The sequence below is a fragment of the Megalobrama amblycephala genome, linkage group LG13 (assembly GCF_018812025.1).
Source record: "Megalobrama amblycephala isolate DHTTF-2021 linkage group LG13, ASM1881202v1, whole genome shotgun sequence".
Taxonomy (NCBI): domain Eukaryota; kingdom Metazoa; phylum Chordata; class Actinopteri; order Cypriniformes; family Xenocyprididae; genus Megalobrama; species Megalobrama amblycephala.
The window spans coordinates 37,868,973-37,886,137 of record NC_063056.1 but is presented as its reverse complement, the minus strand read 5'-3'; the positions used below and the strand labels follow the sequence as shown (position 1 = coordinate 37,886,137).

The window sequence follows — 17,165 nt, the reverse complement described above, 5'->3', positions numbered from 1 at the left end:
ATTTACTTGATAAGCAAATTAATTTCTGGGTGAACTAACCCTGTAATATCTTAGGTAATTTTGCATCTCAAGTAAATGTATCTTGATTTAAGAATGATTAGATATTTGTACTGGAAAACGACAAATACAGAGGGGGAAAAAAACATTTTTTTTGCAGCGAAGTCACGCTTTCCAATTCAGCTTCAACGGGCCATGGCTAGTCCACAAGTCAAATTCAACACCAAAACTAACCAAATAACACCTCATATAAACCCAAACACACAAGGCTTTACTTGAGGCTGGTAAAAACAGAATGAGTGTAAATCTATAATGGAAAAAAAAATCCCTTGTAAAATCTCTGATTAGTAACTCTAAAAAACTAGTTAGCAGCGCGTCTGTCTGAAGCTGTCAAAACCTACTGGAGAATGACCACCTTTCTCCAAAACATTATGATGTGGATCTTGGGAAAAGCAGCTGAAATGTGACCCAGAGTGTTTAAATGATATAAATCACACACATGGCTCTATGATTTAGATCAAACTATATGAACTGCACAAAATAAACAGATTGAGTGATAAAATCCCAAAGACGACAAAGAGAAATAAAGCTCGTTTCAGAAACTAAAGACAAACACAAAGATAGAATTATTCAGCTCAATCTCGGGTCACATTTCAACACAAATAATCGAAAGAAATTCTGTTTAATAAAGAAAACAAAGCCATTACGATTTGTGACATCATTTTCGTAACTATCAAGCACATTTTCCATGAGTTCTGTAATACAGAACATTTTACCGACGCATTTTTATTACTGGAATACAGTGATTTTTAAAATTGAAATCAGCATAAATTGAGAGAAGTACAATGAATACTATCATGAAGTATAAATACTTATACTGAGGGGGTGAAAATCTGTATAATTGTCATGAAAATGTGTTACAGTGTGAAATATAATAAGCTAATTTCTTTGATTTTGAGGTAAAATATGACCTGGGGATTTTGTGAGATTCACCCATTTGGCCTGATGTGGTGCCTGGTTTACATTTCTCATATAAAATGGATGGACGATCATATGATTTAATGCATGTACAGTGTGTGTTTAAACATAAAAGAGCCCTAAATGACATCATCACTGAAGAGTGAATCTCACAAAACCCGTCAAGAAATGTAATTATTCCATCACAAAATCAAACGAAATAAGAAATTATATTTTGCTTAAAGATGAAGGAGATACTTTAGGACCCTTAACATTTTTATTTTACATCATTACAATTAAAGGGTTAGTTCACTTCAGAATTAAAATTTCCTGATAATTTACTCATCCCCATGTCATCCAAGATGTTTATGTCTTTCTTTCTTCAGTCGAAAAGAAATGAAGGTTTTTGAGGAAAACATTCCAGGATTTTTCTCCATATAGTGGACTTCAACAGGGATCAACGGGTTGAAGGTCCAAATGTCAGTTTCAGTGCAGCTTCAAAGAGCTCTACATGATCCCAGACGAGGAATAAGAGTCTTATCTAGTGAAACGATTGGTCATTTAAAAAAATAAATAAATAAATTTGTATACTTTTAACCACAAATGATTTTCTTGCAATGCTCTGCACCGCAGAGCCTGTGCAAGACCTTTCCAACGTGATTGTGTAATGTGTGGCACATCACAGAGCTAGTAAAAGATGAGCATTTCTGGCTAAAAAGTATATACATTTTTTATTTTTTTAGAAAATGGCTGCTTGTTTCACTAGATAAGACTCTTATTTCTCGTCCGGGATCATGTAGAGCTCTTTGAAGCTGCACTGAAACTGACATTTGGACCTTCAACCCGTTGGTAACTGTTGAAGTCCACTATATGGAGAAAAATCCTGGAATGTTTCCCTCAAAAACCTTCATTTGTTTTCGGACTGAAGAAAGAAAGACATGAACATCTTTGATGACATGGGGGTGAGGAATTTATCAGGAAACTTTAATTCTGAAGTGAACTAATCCTTTAACCTCACCCCCTCTGATTTCTCAAAAAATTAAATAAATTATAATTAATTTAATGATAATAATGATCCCATCATGGTAGTATTTGATGCACCACATTTAATTTATTCTGATCTGATTTTAATAAAAATAACTGCATTACATTAATATTCCCCAAAAACACTCTTTATTTTTCTTCTGATTTTGACCTGATAAAGCTCTTTCTGACATGTTTTGATGAGATTCACCCAAAATAATGTGTTGAATTAAGGCCCAGATTCGTCTCAAGACAAAACGTTAAATGTTCATACGATGTAATGATGACGTAAATGATCTTGAGATGTTCAGACATCATGGAGAACCATGTGAGAGGCTACAGCGAATCTTTATCTGACATATACTGCTACAAGACTCGAGATGTACAGGACATTCGTCCATCTGGGAATCGAGAGAGAAAATGGCTCCAATGGAAACACAACCTCGTCAGCGTTATGAAAGACAGGGCACTTGTCAGTATGGCTCAGGGCCGACCTGAATCAGGGGTCACATGTCCGTCATATCCAGGTGTCTTCCTCCGAGTCCATTGAGCACTTCCACTGAAGACCATCCGAAACGCAGCCACTTCGGCCCTTGGGATCTGAAAATTAAGGCACTGAGAGACATTTACCAGAAAGTCTTGCAGAACAATCCAATAATTAACGAGTCAGCTGACCCTGAGTCCGGCCAACCAACTTCTGCTAGATCAGCCTTCTTCACAAGTTTCGGACTGGAAAACTGTGCAACGGAGGAGAAAATCTCAAGTGTCACATCCTCCACTGTGGTTTTCATGGGACTGTGATGTGGAAAGAATTTCCCTGAATGAGTTTTGGCACGCTAGGGTTTATATGGCGACTAGGGAGAGTCGTGCTACGAGAAGAGAGGGGCGTTCTGGCGTCCTGCTCGGCCTGAAGAGACCAAAGTCACAGTGTCTATGAGGAGGAAGAGAATTCACATTGCTGTCCGCTAGTGGGACAAGTCGTTTCTCACGACCAGGAGGCTGGAGACATGAAACACATCGCAAACAATTAAAGAGTTATAATGATTTAAGGCAGGACACTACAGGTGAGACCATTGTTTTTTCATGCACTGGTCGGACTAATGCAAAGAAAACATCCAAAATACACATTTAAGAGTTTAGTTTTACAAACACCATTTTTATTTTATCTATATTCTGAAGGGTTTTACAGAGGGGTTTCTTCATATATTGCCTGATTTACATAACATTTTATTCCTAAAAACATTGTATTTTCTGGCTGTTGACAGTATTTTCTGATTCATGGAGTGATATAAAGAGATATCCATGTAAAAACCATATGTCGAATAAAATGAAACAAGAATTTTAATTCTGGCTTTAACTAATTTTCATATTTCTGTTCTGGAAATGTATACAAATGAGTGCATATTTAATTATATAATGCCTCATTTATGTATATTTAAACATAACATCTCAGTAAACTTTTAATACAAAAAAATGTTACTTATTGTAATTAATCAACTGGGGAAGTATGGTGGAATCTATTTTTTTTTTTACACTATGTTGAAGACAACATGAAACTGTTAAAGGATTAGTTCACTTCAGAATGAAAATTTCCTGATAATTTACTCACCCCCATGTCATCCAAGATGTTTATGTCTTTCTTTCTTCAGTCGAAAAGAAATGAAGGTTTTTGAGGAAAACATTCCAGGATTTTTCTCCATATAGTGGACTTCAACAGTTACCAACAGGTTGAAGGTCCAAATGTCAGTTTCAGTGCAGCTTCAAAGAGCTCTACATGATCCCAGACGAGGAATAAGAGTCTTATCTAGAGAAAAGATCGGTTATTACAGTAGGGCGAAAAACTCCTTCTCATTTTCTCCTCCAACTTCAAAATCATCCGACATCGTTGTTTTACCTTTTTTTTATAAAGGTTTTCTTGACTTAGTCTTTGCTTGTACTATATATACTTTTATAAAGTATATAAAAAAATAAAACATTCTCAAAAATAACTGATCGTTTCACTAGATAAGACTCTTATTCCTCGTCTGGGATCATGTAGAGCTCTTTGAAGCTGCACTGAAACTGACATTTGGACCTTCAACCTGTTGGTAACTGTTGAAGTCCACTATATGGAGAAAAATCCTGGAATGTTTTCCTCAAAAACAATTTCTTCTCAACTGAGAAAAAAAAGAAACATCTTAGATGACATGATGGGGGTGAGTAAATTATCAGGAAATTTGAATTCTGAAGTGAACTAACTAGTTTGAGTCTTTAGTTTTGAACTGTAATGTAAGGTATATTTCTGCTTTTACACTTTTTTTTTTTCACAGATTCATGAATAATCCATTAATATGAAATAATATCATCATGATATAAAATTACTCATGAAATTTGATTATTTTTTTTTTTTTGAATAGCATATAACATCATGTCACATATATGTCATATTATATAAACTGTGCTGATGAATCAATATGACTAGGAACATTTTTTTAAAGAACATAAAGCATTGAGTGAAATTGATCTCTCTGACATTAATAAGAGTTACCTGTGCAAAGGTGTGAGAGGTGCTTTTAATCTGAAGGATGTTCAGGACACGATCGGTTCACTTCAAACCACTCATCAATACAGCTGAAAGAAAGCAGAATTAATATAAGAGAAAAACTCATGTCAAGTACACTTACACACATGTGAAGAGCTTTACCCTTTGTGATAGATGCAGAGGCAGGGCAGGCGTGCGATGGTGTCTCCCTGGACCAGATCCTCCAGACATATTGCACATTCTCCTGCGTCTTTCGCCAGGACGTCCTCTGAGAAAAGACAATAAAGAACACTCAAAATCAGACATTGTGTGTAATCAAAGTTGAATCAGGATTAGCTCAGTTTCTGGCCAAGGAACTTCCATCACTTTTTCAGTCGTATGTGATTACTGGAAAAGGAAGTTATATATAAAAATAAGTGATTATACTCATGAAAATCAATTGCTATTTGAACCTGCAAATAAATGTAAGTTACGCTGCATAAACGCATCAGATCAATGATTTTTTCTAATTATTACATTACTATTTATTATTTATCTAATTACATTATCAGATTATATCTAAATCATTTCCATGAAATTTCTGTGTATATCATTCATGACACCTGAAATGCTTTGAATTAAAGACAACAATATAAAAACAATTTACCCAATATTTAACTTGTGTTTCATGAATCAGGCCCAACATGTTGGAGTCAAAGTATCTTTTATAAATGAGCAGTAGGTGGCGCTAAAGACTCATTGCTGCAGAAAAACTGCATAAGATCCAAATCGAAAACTCAAATGATTTCACCTCTGTAATGTGATGTATTTCACCATGAAACGAGATATTAAATGAGCAAAAATTTATTAATTGGATGGTGAAAAGTGTCTGTATAAAGATGGCTGAAAAACATGATATAATTTTGTGATTATTTTTTTCAGGGGTGGTAAAAGATCATCAAAACATCACTTTTTTTTTTTTTTTTTTTTTTTTTTTTTACATGCACTGATGAATTATTCACAATAAGACATGGAACATAATGAAGTAAATAAGATCAAGTTGGATTTCAGGCTGAAAACTGAAGCAAAAATAAGAGCTAATATTTTGAGTTCAGTAAGCCCAATGACAGCGTTCACTGTTTGTTGGCAGACTGAGGTGAACAGACACCTGTGGCTCTTCTCACAGGATCATGAGGTGTTACATAATAAACACCTACACTTTACAGCCTGACGGCCCTGTCATTCACACAGCTGAATATTCATAAGTCATGTGACTGATTTATATAAATTTAAACTAGATTTGCATGTCCCGAAAGAACAGTGCTTAAGTTTGAGGTAAGTTCAGGTCATGGTACTTTTAGGACTTTGGTTCAGAGTAAATGAAATTAAACACCCTTGCAACCACCCACAGCACCCTAGCGACTACATAACACCACCCTAGCAACAACCCACAGCACCCTAACGACAACTTAACACCTTAGCAACCACCCACAGGACCATAACAACAACATAACACCCCGGAAACCACCCACAGCATCCTAACGACCACATAACACCCTAGCAACAACCCACAGCACACTAACGAACACATAACACCCTGGCAACCACCCACATCACCCTAACGACCACATAATACAGTCACCACCCACAGCACCCTAATGATCACATAACACCCTAGCAACCACCCACAGCACCCTAACGACCACATAATGCTGTCAATCACTCACAGCACCCTAACAACCACACAACAACACCCTAGCAACAACCCATAGCACCCAAATGATAATATTACACCCCAGGAACAGCCCACAAAACCCTAATGACCTACATAACACCGCAGCAACCACCCACAGCACCATAACCACATAACACCCTGGCAACCACCCACAACACCCTAACGACCACACGACACCATCAACCACCCACACCACCCTAACGACCACATAATACTGTCACCACCCACAGCACCCTAACAACCACATAACACACTAGCAACCACCCACAGCACCCTAACAACCACATAATGCCGTCAATCACTCACAGCACCCTAACAACCACATAACAACACCCTAGCAACAACCCATAGCACCCAAATGACAATATTACACCCCAGGAACAACCCCAAAATCCCTAATGACCTACATAACACCGTAGCAACCACCCACAGCACTATAACCACATAACACCCTGGCAACCACCCACAACACCCTAATGACTACATAACACCTTAACTACATAACACCCCGGCAACCACCCACAACACCCTAATGACCACATAACACCCTGGTAACAACCCACAAATCCCTAATGACTACATAACACCCTGGCAACCACTCATAGCACCCTAACAACAACATAACACCCTGTCAACAACCCACAGCACCCTGACGACAACATAACACCCTGGCAACCACTCATAGCACCCTAACGACAACATAACACCCTGGCAACAACCCACAGCACCCTGACGACAACATAACACCCTGGCAACCACTCATAGCACCCTAACGACAACATAACACCCTGGCAACAACCCACAGCACCCTAACGACAACATAACACCCTGGCAACCACTCATAGCACCCTAACGACAACATAACACCCTGGCAACAACCCACAGCACCCTAACGACCACATAATACTCTAGCAACAACCCACATCACCCTAACAACAACATAACACCCTGGCAACCACTCATAGCACCCTAACGACCACATAACACAATCAACCACCCACAGCACCATAACAACCACATAATACTCTAGCAACAACCCATATCACCCTAACGACCCCATAGCACCCTAGTAACAACCCACAACACACTAACAACAACAGAACACCACCGGCAACCACCTATATCAGCCTAACAACTACATAATACCCTGACAACCACCCACAACATCCTAATGACCACATAACACCTTAACAACTACATAACATCCCGGCAACCATCCACAACACCCCAATGACCATGTAACCTAGAAACCACCCCACTGCAAGGCAAGGCAAGGCAAGGCAAGTTTATTTATATAGCAAATTTCATACACAGTGGTAATTCAAAGTGCTTTACATAAAAAGGAAACAAATGCATAAGAATAAAAATGGAATAAACAGGAAACAAATATATGAGCCCTAATTGCCTGAATCACTAAGTTCAGGGTTCCCCTATCTGATCTAGGTTTAACTGTTAGTTATGTACACATGCAAACCATGAGCTTTTTGAGATGCTGTACAGAGATACGAATCAAGTTAAAAGAAGTTCAGCTTTTAAAATGGGCTCTTCAGTCTTCTGCATTGGTTTCCTCCTGCATCTGACAAGAATCATAAGTATAAGACTGAGCGTGTGTTCTGAGATTGCTGATTCAGTACTTGGTAATTGATCAGATGAATGTGATATCTCTAACATGAACTTTGGTAGTCTGTGTGTCACTGCTGCTTCCCACTCTACATTTCAGTGACTGATGGAGAATCAATGTTCCTTACACACTGAAAACTGAGCACACGCAACAAAAACATTTATGACATGCAACACGAAACACTCACAATCTCAGTGTTGCATAACAATTGGATTAGTTGTGCAGAACAAAGCAAATTAACTTTAGAGGAAACTGAACATTTTGTGTTTCAGTGTGTTAAAAAATGCAATTGAGTCTTTTCATGCCGACTGCTTGTGATTTTGCTAAAATCTCAGTGCTATAGTAAGCATAATGTTTTAGTAATGAGTTCCAAAAGCTTTAAATACCTTTAGTGTGAAGGTGGATCACATCAATATTGATTTGTACCATCATGTAACACTTCCTCAAGATTTAATTTTGTGTGTAATATTAAACAAAATATACATAAACCATGATTTTAATAACCAGGCCACTTACTAAAAACACTTAAGAGGAAAGAAAAGAAAATTCATGTCTATCTCAAAGCTTGAGTATCTGAGGCTTAATGGTATATTCAGCAAACTGAGATCTTAATAGTCTAACTGGAAATTATTATTATCTTATGCTAATATGACTTAGAGTTCATCAGTGGGTGGGAATTCCCAAGGAATAAACATCATAACTTAAACAGAAGTAATCTGACACAAATACCGACCGGATTAGAGTTGTAATGTTATACGGAGCCACGCTGCAGCTCTCACACTATTCTCATCTATCAGGACAGTGACGTTTATATGTGTGTCCTGACATCTTAAAGGTGAAGTGTGTGAATTAATATTGCCTACGTAATATGAACTCAAACATTTCTCATAAATTGATTTTATTCATTCATTTTATAGTTCTAGACTTTTGCTGTAAGACTGTTGACTCGTTTGGGTCCGTTTTTATTTCTCATAATGAATTTTAGAAACATCTCAGACCAAGCTGATACTTGAATGAAACAAATCTGAGAAGTCCATTACATTTCCCTGAGTTTTAAAAGAGAAACATTTTTTTAGAAACCAAATACTGTTTTTATACAGTGTATTTATGCATTACTTCATAAATAATTTTTATATTTAATTTAGGTTCAAATGGAATGAAAATGCTGTATTTTTGAGAGTATTCCGGTAATATTAGCACCATTTTGCTGAGTAATCTGCAGGGATGCGTATCAGGGCCGTGAATGTCACTGGGAACGCTGTTAAACCGCCGAGGCTGTGACATCTGTGACACTCGCTGGCTAAAATAAACAGAGTCATTAACTGTTACGTAATACTGGATAAACGTTCCTGCTATGGCCGGCGCATGAGCGGTACACTGGGTCACATGAGACAGCAGATGACAGCGGCGCATGGACTCTGAGCGACTGACCGCATGTGCACAGGGTTGAATTCCCCCTGGGAACTTTCCAGATCTGGGAACACATGGATAACATGGTAAACCAAGAGCTGAGCTGGCCTTATTAGGCCAATCTCACCTGTCAAGAACAAATCTGTGTCGTTTCACGGCAAAATCTAAATAAATTCATATGAAATCATATTTTGTATAATTAATAATTATATATCTTAAATATATAACAGCCTTTTGGGGTGAAGCTAATTAAAAACCTATGAAGAATTTGTCTGGGTCATATTCACCCCAAATCAAAAAGGAAAATATACAAAATCCAAAAGAAAATAGGATCATTAAAGGTCCCATGGCATGAAAAGTTCACTTTATGAGGTTTTTTGCCTGCATATGGTCCCCCAGTGGCTAGAAAAGGCGATGGATGTAAACCAAGCCCTGGGTATTTTGCTTTGCATTTGAGAAAATAAAAGCTCAGATGGCCCAATCTGGAATCTTTCTTATATGTCGTCATACGGGGAAAGGTTACCTCCCCTTTCTCTGCTTTGCCCGCCCATGAGAAAATGAGCTACAGGTGCTGGTCATATAATTAGAATATCATCAAAAAGTTGATTTATTTCACCAATTCCATTCAAAAAGTGAACCTTGTATATTATATTCATTCATTACACACAGACTGATATATTTCAAATGTTTCTTTCTTTTAATTTTGATGATTATAACTGACAACTAAGGAAAATCCCGAATTCAGTATCTCAGAAAATTAGAATATTGTGAAAAGGTTCAATATTGAAGACACCTAGTGCCACACTCTAATCAGCTAATTGACAGTTGACAAAAGTAATTGACAAAAGACGACCATTGACACCTTGCACAAGGAGGGCAAGACACAAAAGGTCATTGCAAAAGAGGCTGGCTGTTCACAGAGCTCTGTGTCCAAGCACATTAATAGAGAGGCGAAGGGAAGAAAAAGATGTGGTAGAAAAAAAGTGTACAAGCAATAGGGATAACTGCACCCTGGAGAGGATTATGAAACAAAACCCATTCAAAAATGTGGGGGAGATTCACAAAGAGTGGACTGCAGCTGGAGTCAGTGCTTCAAGAACCACTACGCACAGACGTATGCAAGACATGGGTTTCAGCTGTCGCATTCCTTGTGTCAAGCCTTGAAGTAGTGATGCTTTGAGCAAAGAAATCTATTTATAGCACTTTATTTTTTTTTTAATTAAAATATCGACATTTGACGCAGCGATACGATTCTTGCACAATACTACAATACTAAATTGTCATGAATATAAAAATAACCCATTTTATTTTATATATATATATATATATATATATATATATATATATATTTGATGCTGCTTTTCCTTCACTGCTACAAGTAATCTATTAAAATTAAATAAGATTCAGTTTTAAGATGAACTTTTGACTGTGACACTTGAAGACAACATGCCATGAGTGTGTGTGTGTGTATGTGTGTGTGTGTAAGCAGAGCTCAGCTGTGGTGTCAGTGACACTGACACAGGCGGAATGTGGACTGAACTTGTGCGGCCCGTCGCACGACTGCAGTGATTAGAACCAGCAGTCATGACATCAGTGACCTTCAGAGAGTGACGGGAACAAACAGAGCCATGGAGAACGCCGGGAGAGACATTGTAAACATGAACGCCTGCTCACACAAAACACACACACACACAGGCTGCACGTGCTGCAAATGCAAGTATACAAGCCGATCAATATCTATCTTGCACATGCTCAAAGACGTATCATATATGCAATAACTTCTCTATCAAGTCTTTCTGCATTTGCATCAAGTTAAACTTATCTGAATTGATGTTTGTCACTGCAAGTCACTGAAAATGAAAGAATTCTTGTTTTGTCACTGAACAGGCCTTTATTTTGCACTTGTTAAGACAAACAAACACAGGGGGAAGCCTTGCAGGTGATGTCACTGTAATAGTTCCTCTGTTGTGTCTCTCTGATTGGCCTCACAGCACAGATGATGCCACGATCCACATCACACCCTCATCATGACCCTGCGCTCTTTAACTGGGCACATCCACCAACACCAGATGCAGAGAGCCTGTCGGGATGTCCAGGTCATATTCACCCCAAATCAAAAGAAAAATGATGCAAATGCAAAAGAAAATAACACAATTAAAATGTTAGTTTCAAGAACTAAGCACATTTAGCCCCCAAAAATGTATTAATTCTCATTAGCGTGATGCAAAACAATATATTATTTGTATATCATGGTATTATTTGTTGTACTGCATATTTACACATATTGTAATTAAATAAAAAATAAATAAATAAAAATTTAAATCATTTGATTTCATTATATATTTATTGTATTATAGCAAAAATTGTTTAATTACCTTTGAGAATAATAGCAATTACAAAAACACTGAAAAATGAAAAAATCTGTATGCATTACTTGACAGTTCAAATAATACATTTTCTTCTATCAATCTCGTTATATTCCTCATTTGTAAGTCACTTTAGATAAAAGTGTCTGCTAAATGAATAAATGTTAAATGTTAATGCATAACAGTCATGAGAAGAATGAAAAAAAGTGAAATGTGCTTAAAAATGTGCTTAATCGTCATGAAAATAAAGCCACGAGGTAAAAAATAAGGGTCCTAAAATGGACAGTTGTTTTATGAAATATATAATGCGTAACATTTTCCTTTCAATTTTGGGTAAAACCTGGACAAGTGTTCAAGTTTATTATTGGCCGACCTCTAAATGTAATTACATCGATCAGCTAAACCCTTTAAATAAGTGATTCAGAAGGGCAAATAAAAACAACCCTCAGCAGTGTGGCAGATTTTCTTCTATTTTTTCTTTTTGTGGTCTGTTTCTATGAGAAAGATGAGTATTGATTACCTCTTTATCTCTCTCTCCTCTGACTGCTGTTCATCTGGGGCAATACTTCTGCTGATAAACAAACCTGCAGCTACAACTGAACACTGAAAAAACAACATTCATTTGCTGCAGCATGAGAAGAAATATGTGTCGTCTATGTTCAGGAAGGCAGGCACCTGCATGTTTAACTGAAGTTGCTTGCAGTGCTGGAGAGCATGAGGAGATTGATCACTCATCAGAGAGAGAAACACATGGGAAAACAGCCTGTATAGACAAATCCGGCCAAACACGGAAGTAAAGCAGCGCCGCCATTACTGCGTGCCTTGCTGCTAAGGAAGTAGCAGAAGTAGCGTGTTGGTCCCGTAGGCTGTAGCAGATGTTAGCTATATAGTTTTTTTAGTACCTATGCTGTCCAGTGATGCCGGGCAGAGCGTGTTGTGTGGTTGGTTGTTTTAACAACAGCACAAAACTACAGGCCTGGAATAAAACCGTTTGTGTAATACACGAAGCTTTGTTGCACATTGACTGCCCATGTTTACGACCATACGGATTGCACAGAGTTCCTGGTCGAGCGGAGGACCAAGATGTGCGTCAAAAGTGGATGAAACACATAAACGAGGTGGCTCATCGCATGCCAGATGATTAATAAAATAATCTTCAATACCTATAAGAACATGTATTTTATTGCTACAACTGGTCGTGGCTAAGGCCATCCTTAAAAATATTTTGGTTTGCCGTAACAGCCAAAAAAATAAAAAATGGTCGGTAGGTCGTAAAAAATGTAAAAAAAATTAGGTAGGCTATCATTTTTCTCAAGAAAAAAACAACTCACCTAACTTAATGCTGTAAACATACAGAGAGCCCTATCAGCTGGCAGTATTATTTAAAAATAACAATTTAAATATAATGCATTTTTTATTATAATAACAACTTTATTTAATGATATAAGTAAAAATATAAAAAAGATGTAATACATTACACATATCAGCCAAAACAGGTTCTGTGTGAGGGGCTGCTAGCTGACAGCGTTCGGTCATTTCTGAGAGATTTACCTCAGACAAAGGTAAGTGTGAATACATAAATCCATTTTGAAAAACATGTTTACAAGAACATAACATTATACGTCGTTTGATGTTGTAATATTTTTTTAATCTGTATTTCTAGCATGTCACATTTACAAGCACCAAAACGGTATTTATTGTTTGAATTTCGTAATAAAATTGACAGAATCTGAGAGCTGAGATTTTTTTCTATCATAAGTAACCTGCTCTGTCTAGTCTGTCGGTCTCTGTGTCCTCTTTACTTCGCGATTTTTCTGTGCGTGAGAAAATGGATGTGTGGCGTGAGAGCGTGTGAAAAGCGTCAATTGCGTGTGTCTCACATTTTATTGCATTTGTATTAGCTGTTTGAAGAGTAAAAAAAATCCGTTGGTCTTAACGCAATTACAATCGGCAAGTCGGTCGGACTAAAAGGGGAAAAAATAATTAATTTGGTCGGTCCTAAATTGACAGGGTCGGTCGGGTTATGGCAAACAAGAATATTTTTAAGGATGGCCTAATAATTATTTGAAACGTAAGCTTGTGAACATATTAGCAACACAGCTATAATGACAGCGTTCGGTTTTATTGTTGTCATCAATTAATACACTTCTTAATTACATTACATTACATTTTTATATTATTACATTATGTTGTCAATAAATTACCTTTATCTGTAAGTTTTGGCCACTGCCTGACATCATCTACCCATGTTCCCTTTCACCAGACATTTTCTTTAATGAGCAGGATGCGCTTTAATTGAAATGTCATTAGAGGGCACCGGCCGGCAAGTGTCACACCGTCACACTTCGCAGGCACGCAGTAATGGCGGCAGGCAAGATGGCGGCGCCCATAGAGTTCGCGGCGGATTTGTGTATTCTTGACTCACGTGAACAAACAGGGTTCATGACATACCAAATCAAATCACATTGCAGTAAACCTGTCACTTACAGAATAGACAACTTAAGCCATTCTACAACAAAATTCAGGAAACCGAGCACAGACAGAAAAGCCTGTCCTTGACACTCTAAAACAAATTTTTTGAAGCTGTAAATAAAACAGAATTTTTAGAGTAGGCTTTACAAGAAAATTCTATTTCAGTCTTTCAATTTCAAAATGTCATAGTTTTCAATGTTACTTGCCATTTCTTTGTATTTATTTGAGAAATTTTACTAGCAATTTCTGAGTGAATTTTTTTTTAAACACCACATTTTTTTAGTGTAGAATTTTCCAAAGTTGTAAATAGAACAAAGATTATGGGAGTATGTTTTACAAGAAAATACCATTTCAGTCTTTCTAATTAAATTCCACATTTAATTAGGGGTGTGTTATATATATCATCTACGATAATATCGTAATTGTAATTTTTAACAGTTTTTGAGCTGACATTACTGAGTATGTTACTATTATAAGCCTATTATAATGCAGTAAGAATCCCCTATAATTCAAGTTATGAGTGCAAAAAATATTCCTGTTAAATTCTTTTTTATATTTATAACATATAGTTAAGTAATATCACACAAGCGAGTGCCGTTTTCCCAAATATCAGGGCATGAGCGCGATTGCGAATGTGATATTGATTTTATACAACAGTTCAACAAACGAGTTAATACTGAATGAGTTACATTTTGGACACAATATTGTGTGTTTTTGCTCTGTTTCGCCAATGAAAATAGTTTGAAACAAAGCTGGAGCAGAACTGTTTTAAATCAACCATTTTGAAGAAATCATTTGAATGAATTATTCAATGAATCACTCATTATGACAGGGTTAGGGTGCCATCTAATGGTAGTTTTAGATAGGCCTAAACCAGCCATGGTATCAGCGCATAAACACTCCTGAAAATATTGCCTAATTATACATATTGAAAAAGATAAGTATAATCAGGCAATATTTTGCTAAATACCAAAATTTTTAATCCCCATTTTTTTGTCAATATTGCACACCCCTACATTTGATCCAATGTGCAAAACTGTAAATCCTACAAATGTTTTTCAACGTATAAAAAATTGATTACTATGGAGCCCTGAACATGACATGCAGGGGAAAAAAAGTAAATTGTGCACACGATTTATTAATTCATTCCCTCGATTCACTAAATCGTGCGCACAATTTATAAATCGAGGGAATGGCTTAGTAAAGCTTGCGCATGATTTAGTAAATCAAGGGAATGAAATAGTAAATCGTGCGCACAATTCAGTGAATCGAGGGAACGAATTAGTAAATTGTGCGCACAATTTAGCCAACTATTTTATTCCTTCATGTCATGTGCAGGGCTCCGTAGATTACAGAATATTAAATGTCATTTTAGAGATTATATGAGAGCAAACTATTGGTCACACGAGGGCAAATGAGTGGCGACCTTATATATGCCGAGATCAGTTATTAGTGCAACACTTACTAAAGTGCGTTTCTTCAGAGAACAGTATAATATATATTTACTGTATTTTAGTAAAATTATGTTTAATTACCTTTGAGACTAAAGGAATTGCAAAAAACAGTGAGAATTGAAAACATCTATATGCATTTGTCATGAGAATGTACTAAATTAGCATGAAAATAATGCCACAAGGCAAAATACAATAAGGGTTATAAAATGGACAGTTTCTTTATGTTTTGATTTTGGGTATGACCTAGACAAGTTTGCATTATATGAAATCAGTGATCTATAAAAGTCATTTTAGAGATTAAATAAGAGCAAAATATTGGTCACATGAGGACAAATGAATGGCGACCTTATGCTGTGATCATGCAGATATTCCTGCAACTGTAACTGAAGTGTGTTCTTATTTCCCCCGAGAACAGGAAGCAAACATCCAGTATTTGATCCGAGTTCACGTCTCGCCGCAGACGTTCGAGTTAAAGGTCACAGGTAGCTAGCAGCGTGGTTGGCATGGTGATGCTATTCCCTACGGCTTAACAAAAGATCAGCAAATTATTCACCCTCTCAGGGGCCGGTTCATCCCGTCTAACCTCCGGAACCGCAGGACTGAGGACTGCATCTGTTAGCATGATCAAGGCCTTTTTTATGGCACTCTTACTGTGAAATCTATAGATCCTATACAGTAATTAAGTCATGTCGCAGCTGGACAACCATTGACGGATCGCTAAGCAGGAGATCAGACTGCCCGGTAACCAAGGCAATAAGATGGCCATTAGCATATATGGTTAGAGAGTCATGTAAACAAACAAGACATAACTAAAGTTAAACAAAAACAAGCTTAAACAGGATTCTCCTCATAACAGGTGCGAACTGAACCTACATTATATTTTGTGCATTTCCTGTGCTGATTTTGAGGTAAAGTCTGCTGAGTAGATTTAAAAATGATTAAGTGTTAAATAGAGCTGAAAGTGTTGAGAAAGACTGAAAATAGTTTGTTAAGCTGCTCAAAAAGAAGTTAACCTTATGAAGCTAATGTCTCATATTTGATACACAAAATTCTAAGGTATCTAAATGATCAACATGATCAAAGTGTTGCTGAAAAACCTGCTGTACACAATCTACTACATGCCTTCTGTCATCTAATTGATAGTTTATACTTTTTTTTTTTTTTAGCAGTTATACTTTTTTAGTATACTTATAAAAATGTTACCCTTGAGGTCATGTTTCACATGTCTTTTTGCTGTGAAATCTTCACTGATTTTTATAAAGTAAGTGCAAGGATAAATTTTATATTGTTCAAGATTGACACTTACTAAAGCAACTTATGTTTACTTGATTATCCATACTTTTTTTTTTTTTTTTTAAATCATGTTAAAATGAGAGCACTGAATATAATACAATCAGGCTTTTGAGGAAGATTTATTTGTTCATCTCTCAGTCATCAAGTTTTGAAACTACAGAGCTTTGATCATAAAACTAAGCATTTCAATATCATCTTACTAAGACATATTGGTAGATATAGAGTGACGACTGATATTTATTTGCATTTTTAACTGTTTGGCTCTGAAGCCCAATATTCAAAAGCCCTATGACTTTTCCAGCTGCTCATGATTTACTGGATAAATATTGAGGATAAG

The 17,165-nt window shown here is 36.7% G+C and overlaps 1 protein-coding gene across 1 annotated transcript in view; it reads right to left on the bottom strand.

Annotated features, from left to right (window-relative positions):
- Nucleotides 1-1,952: 1,952 nt before the first annotated feature.
- The window catches only part of znrf2b (zinc and ring finger 2b), a 56,982-nt gene continuing 41,769 nt past the window's right edge, over nt 1,953-17,165 (bottom strand). The window contains exons 3-5 of the mRNA XM_048154223.1: nt 4,661-4,766; nt 4,505-4,587; nt 1,953-2,976 (exon numbers count right to left, since the gene is read on the bottom strand). Of these exons, the coding sequence (XP_048010180.1) occupies nt 4,530-4,587; nt 4,661-4,766 (164 nt within the window). The 3' untranslated portion in view covers nt 1,953-2,976; nt 4,505-4,529. The remainder of the gene's footprint in view (nt 2,977-4,504; nt 4,588-4,660; nt 4,767-17,165) is intronic.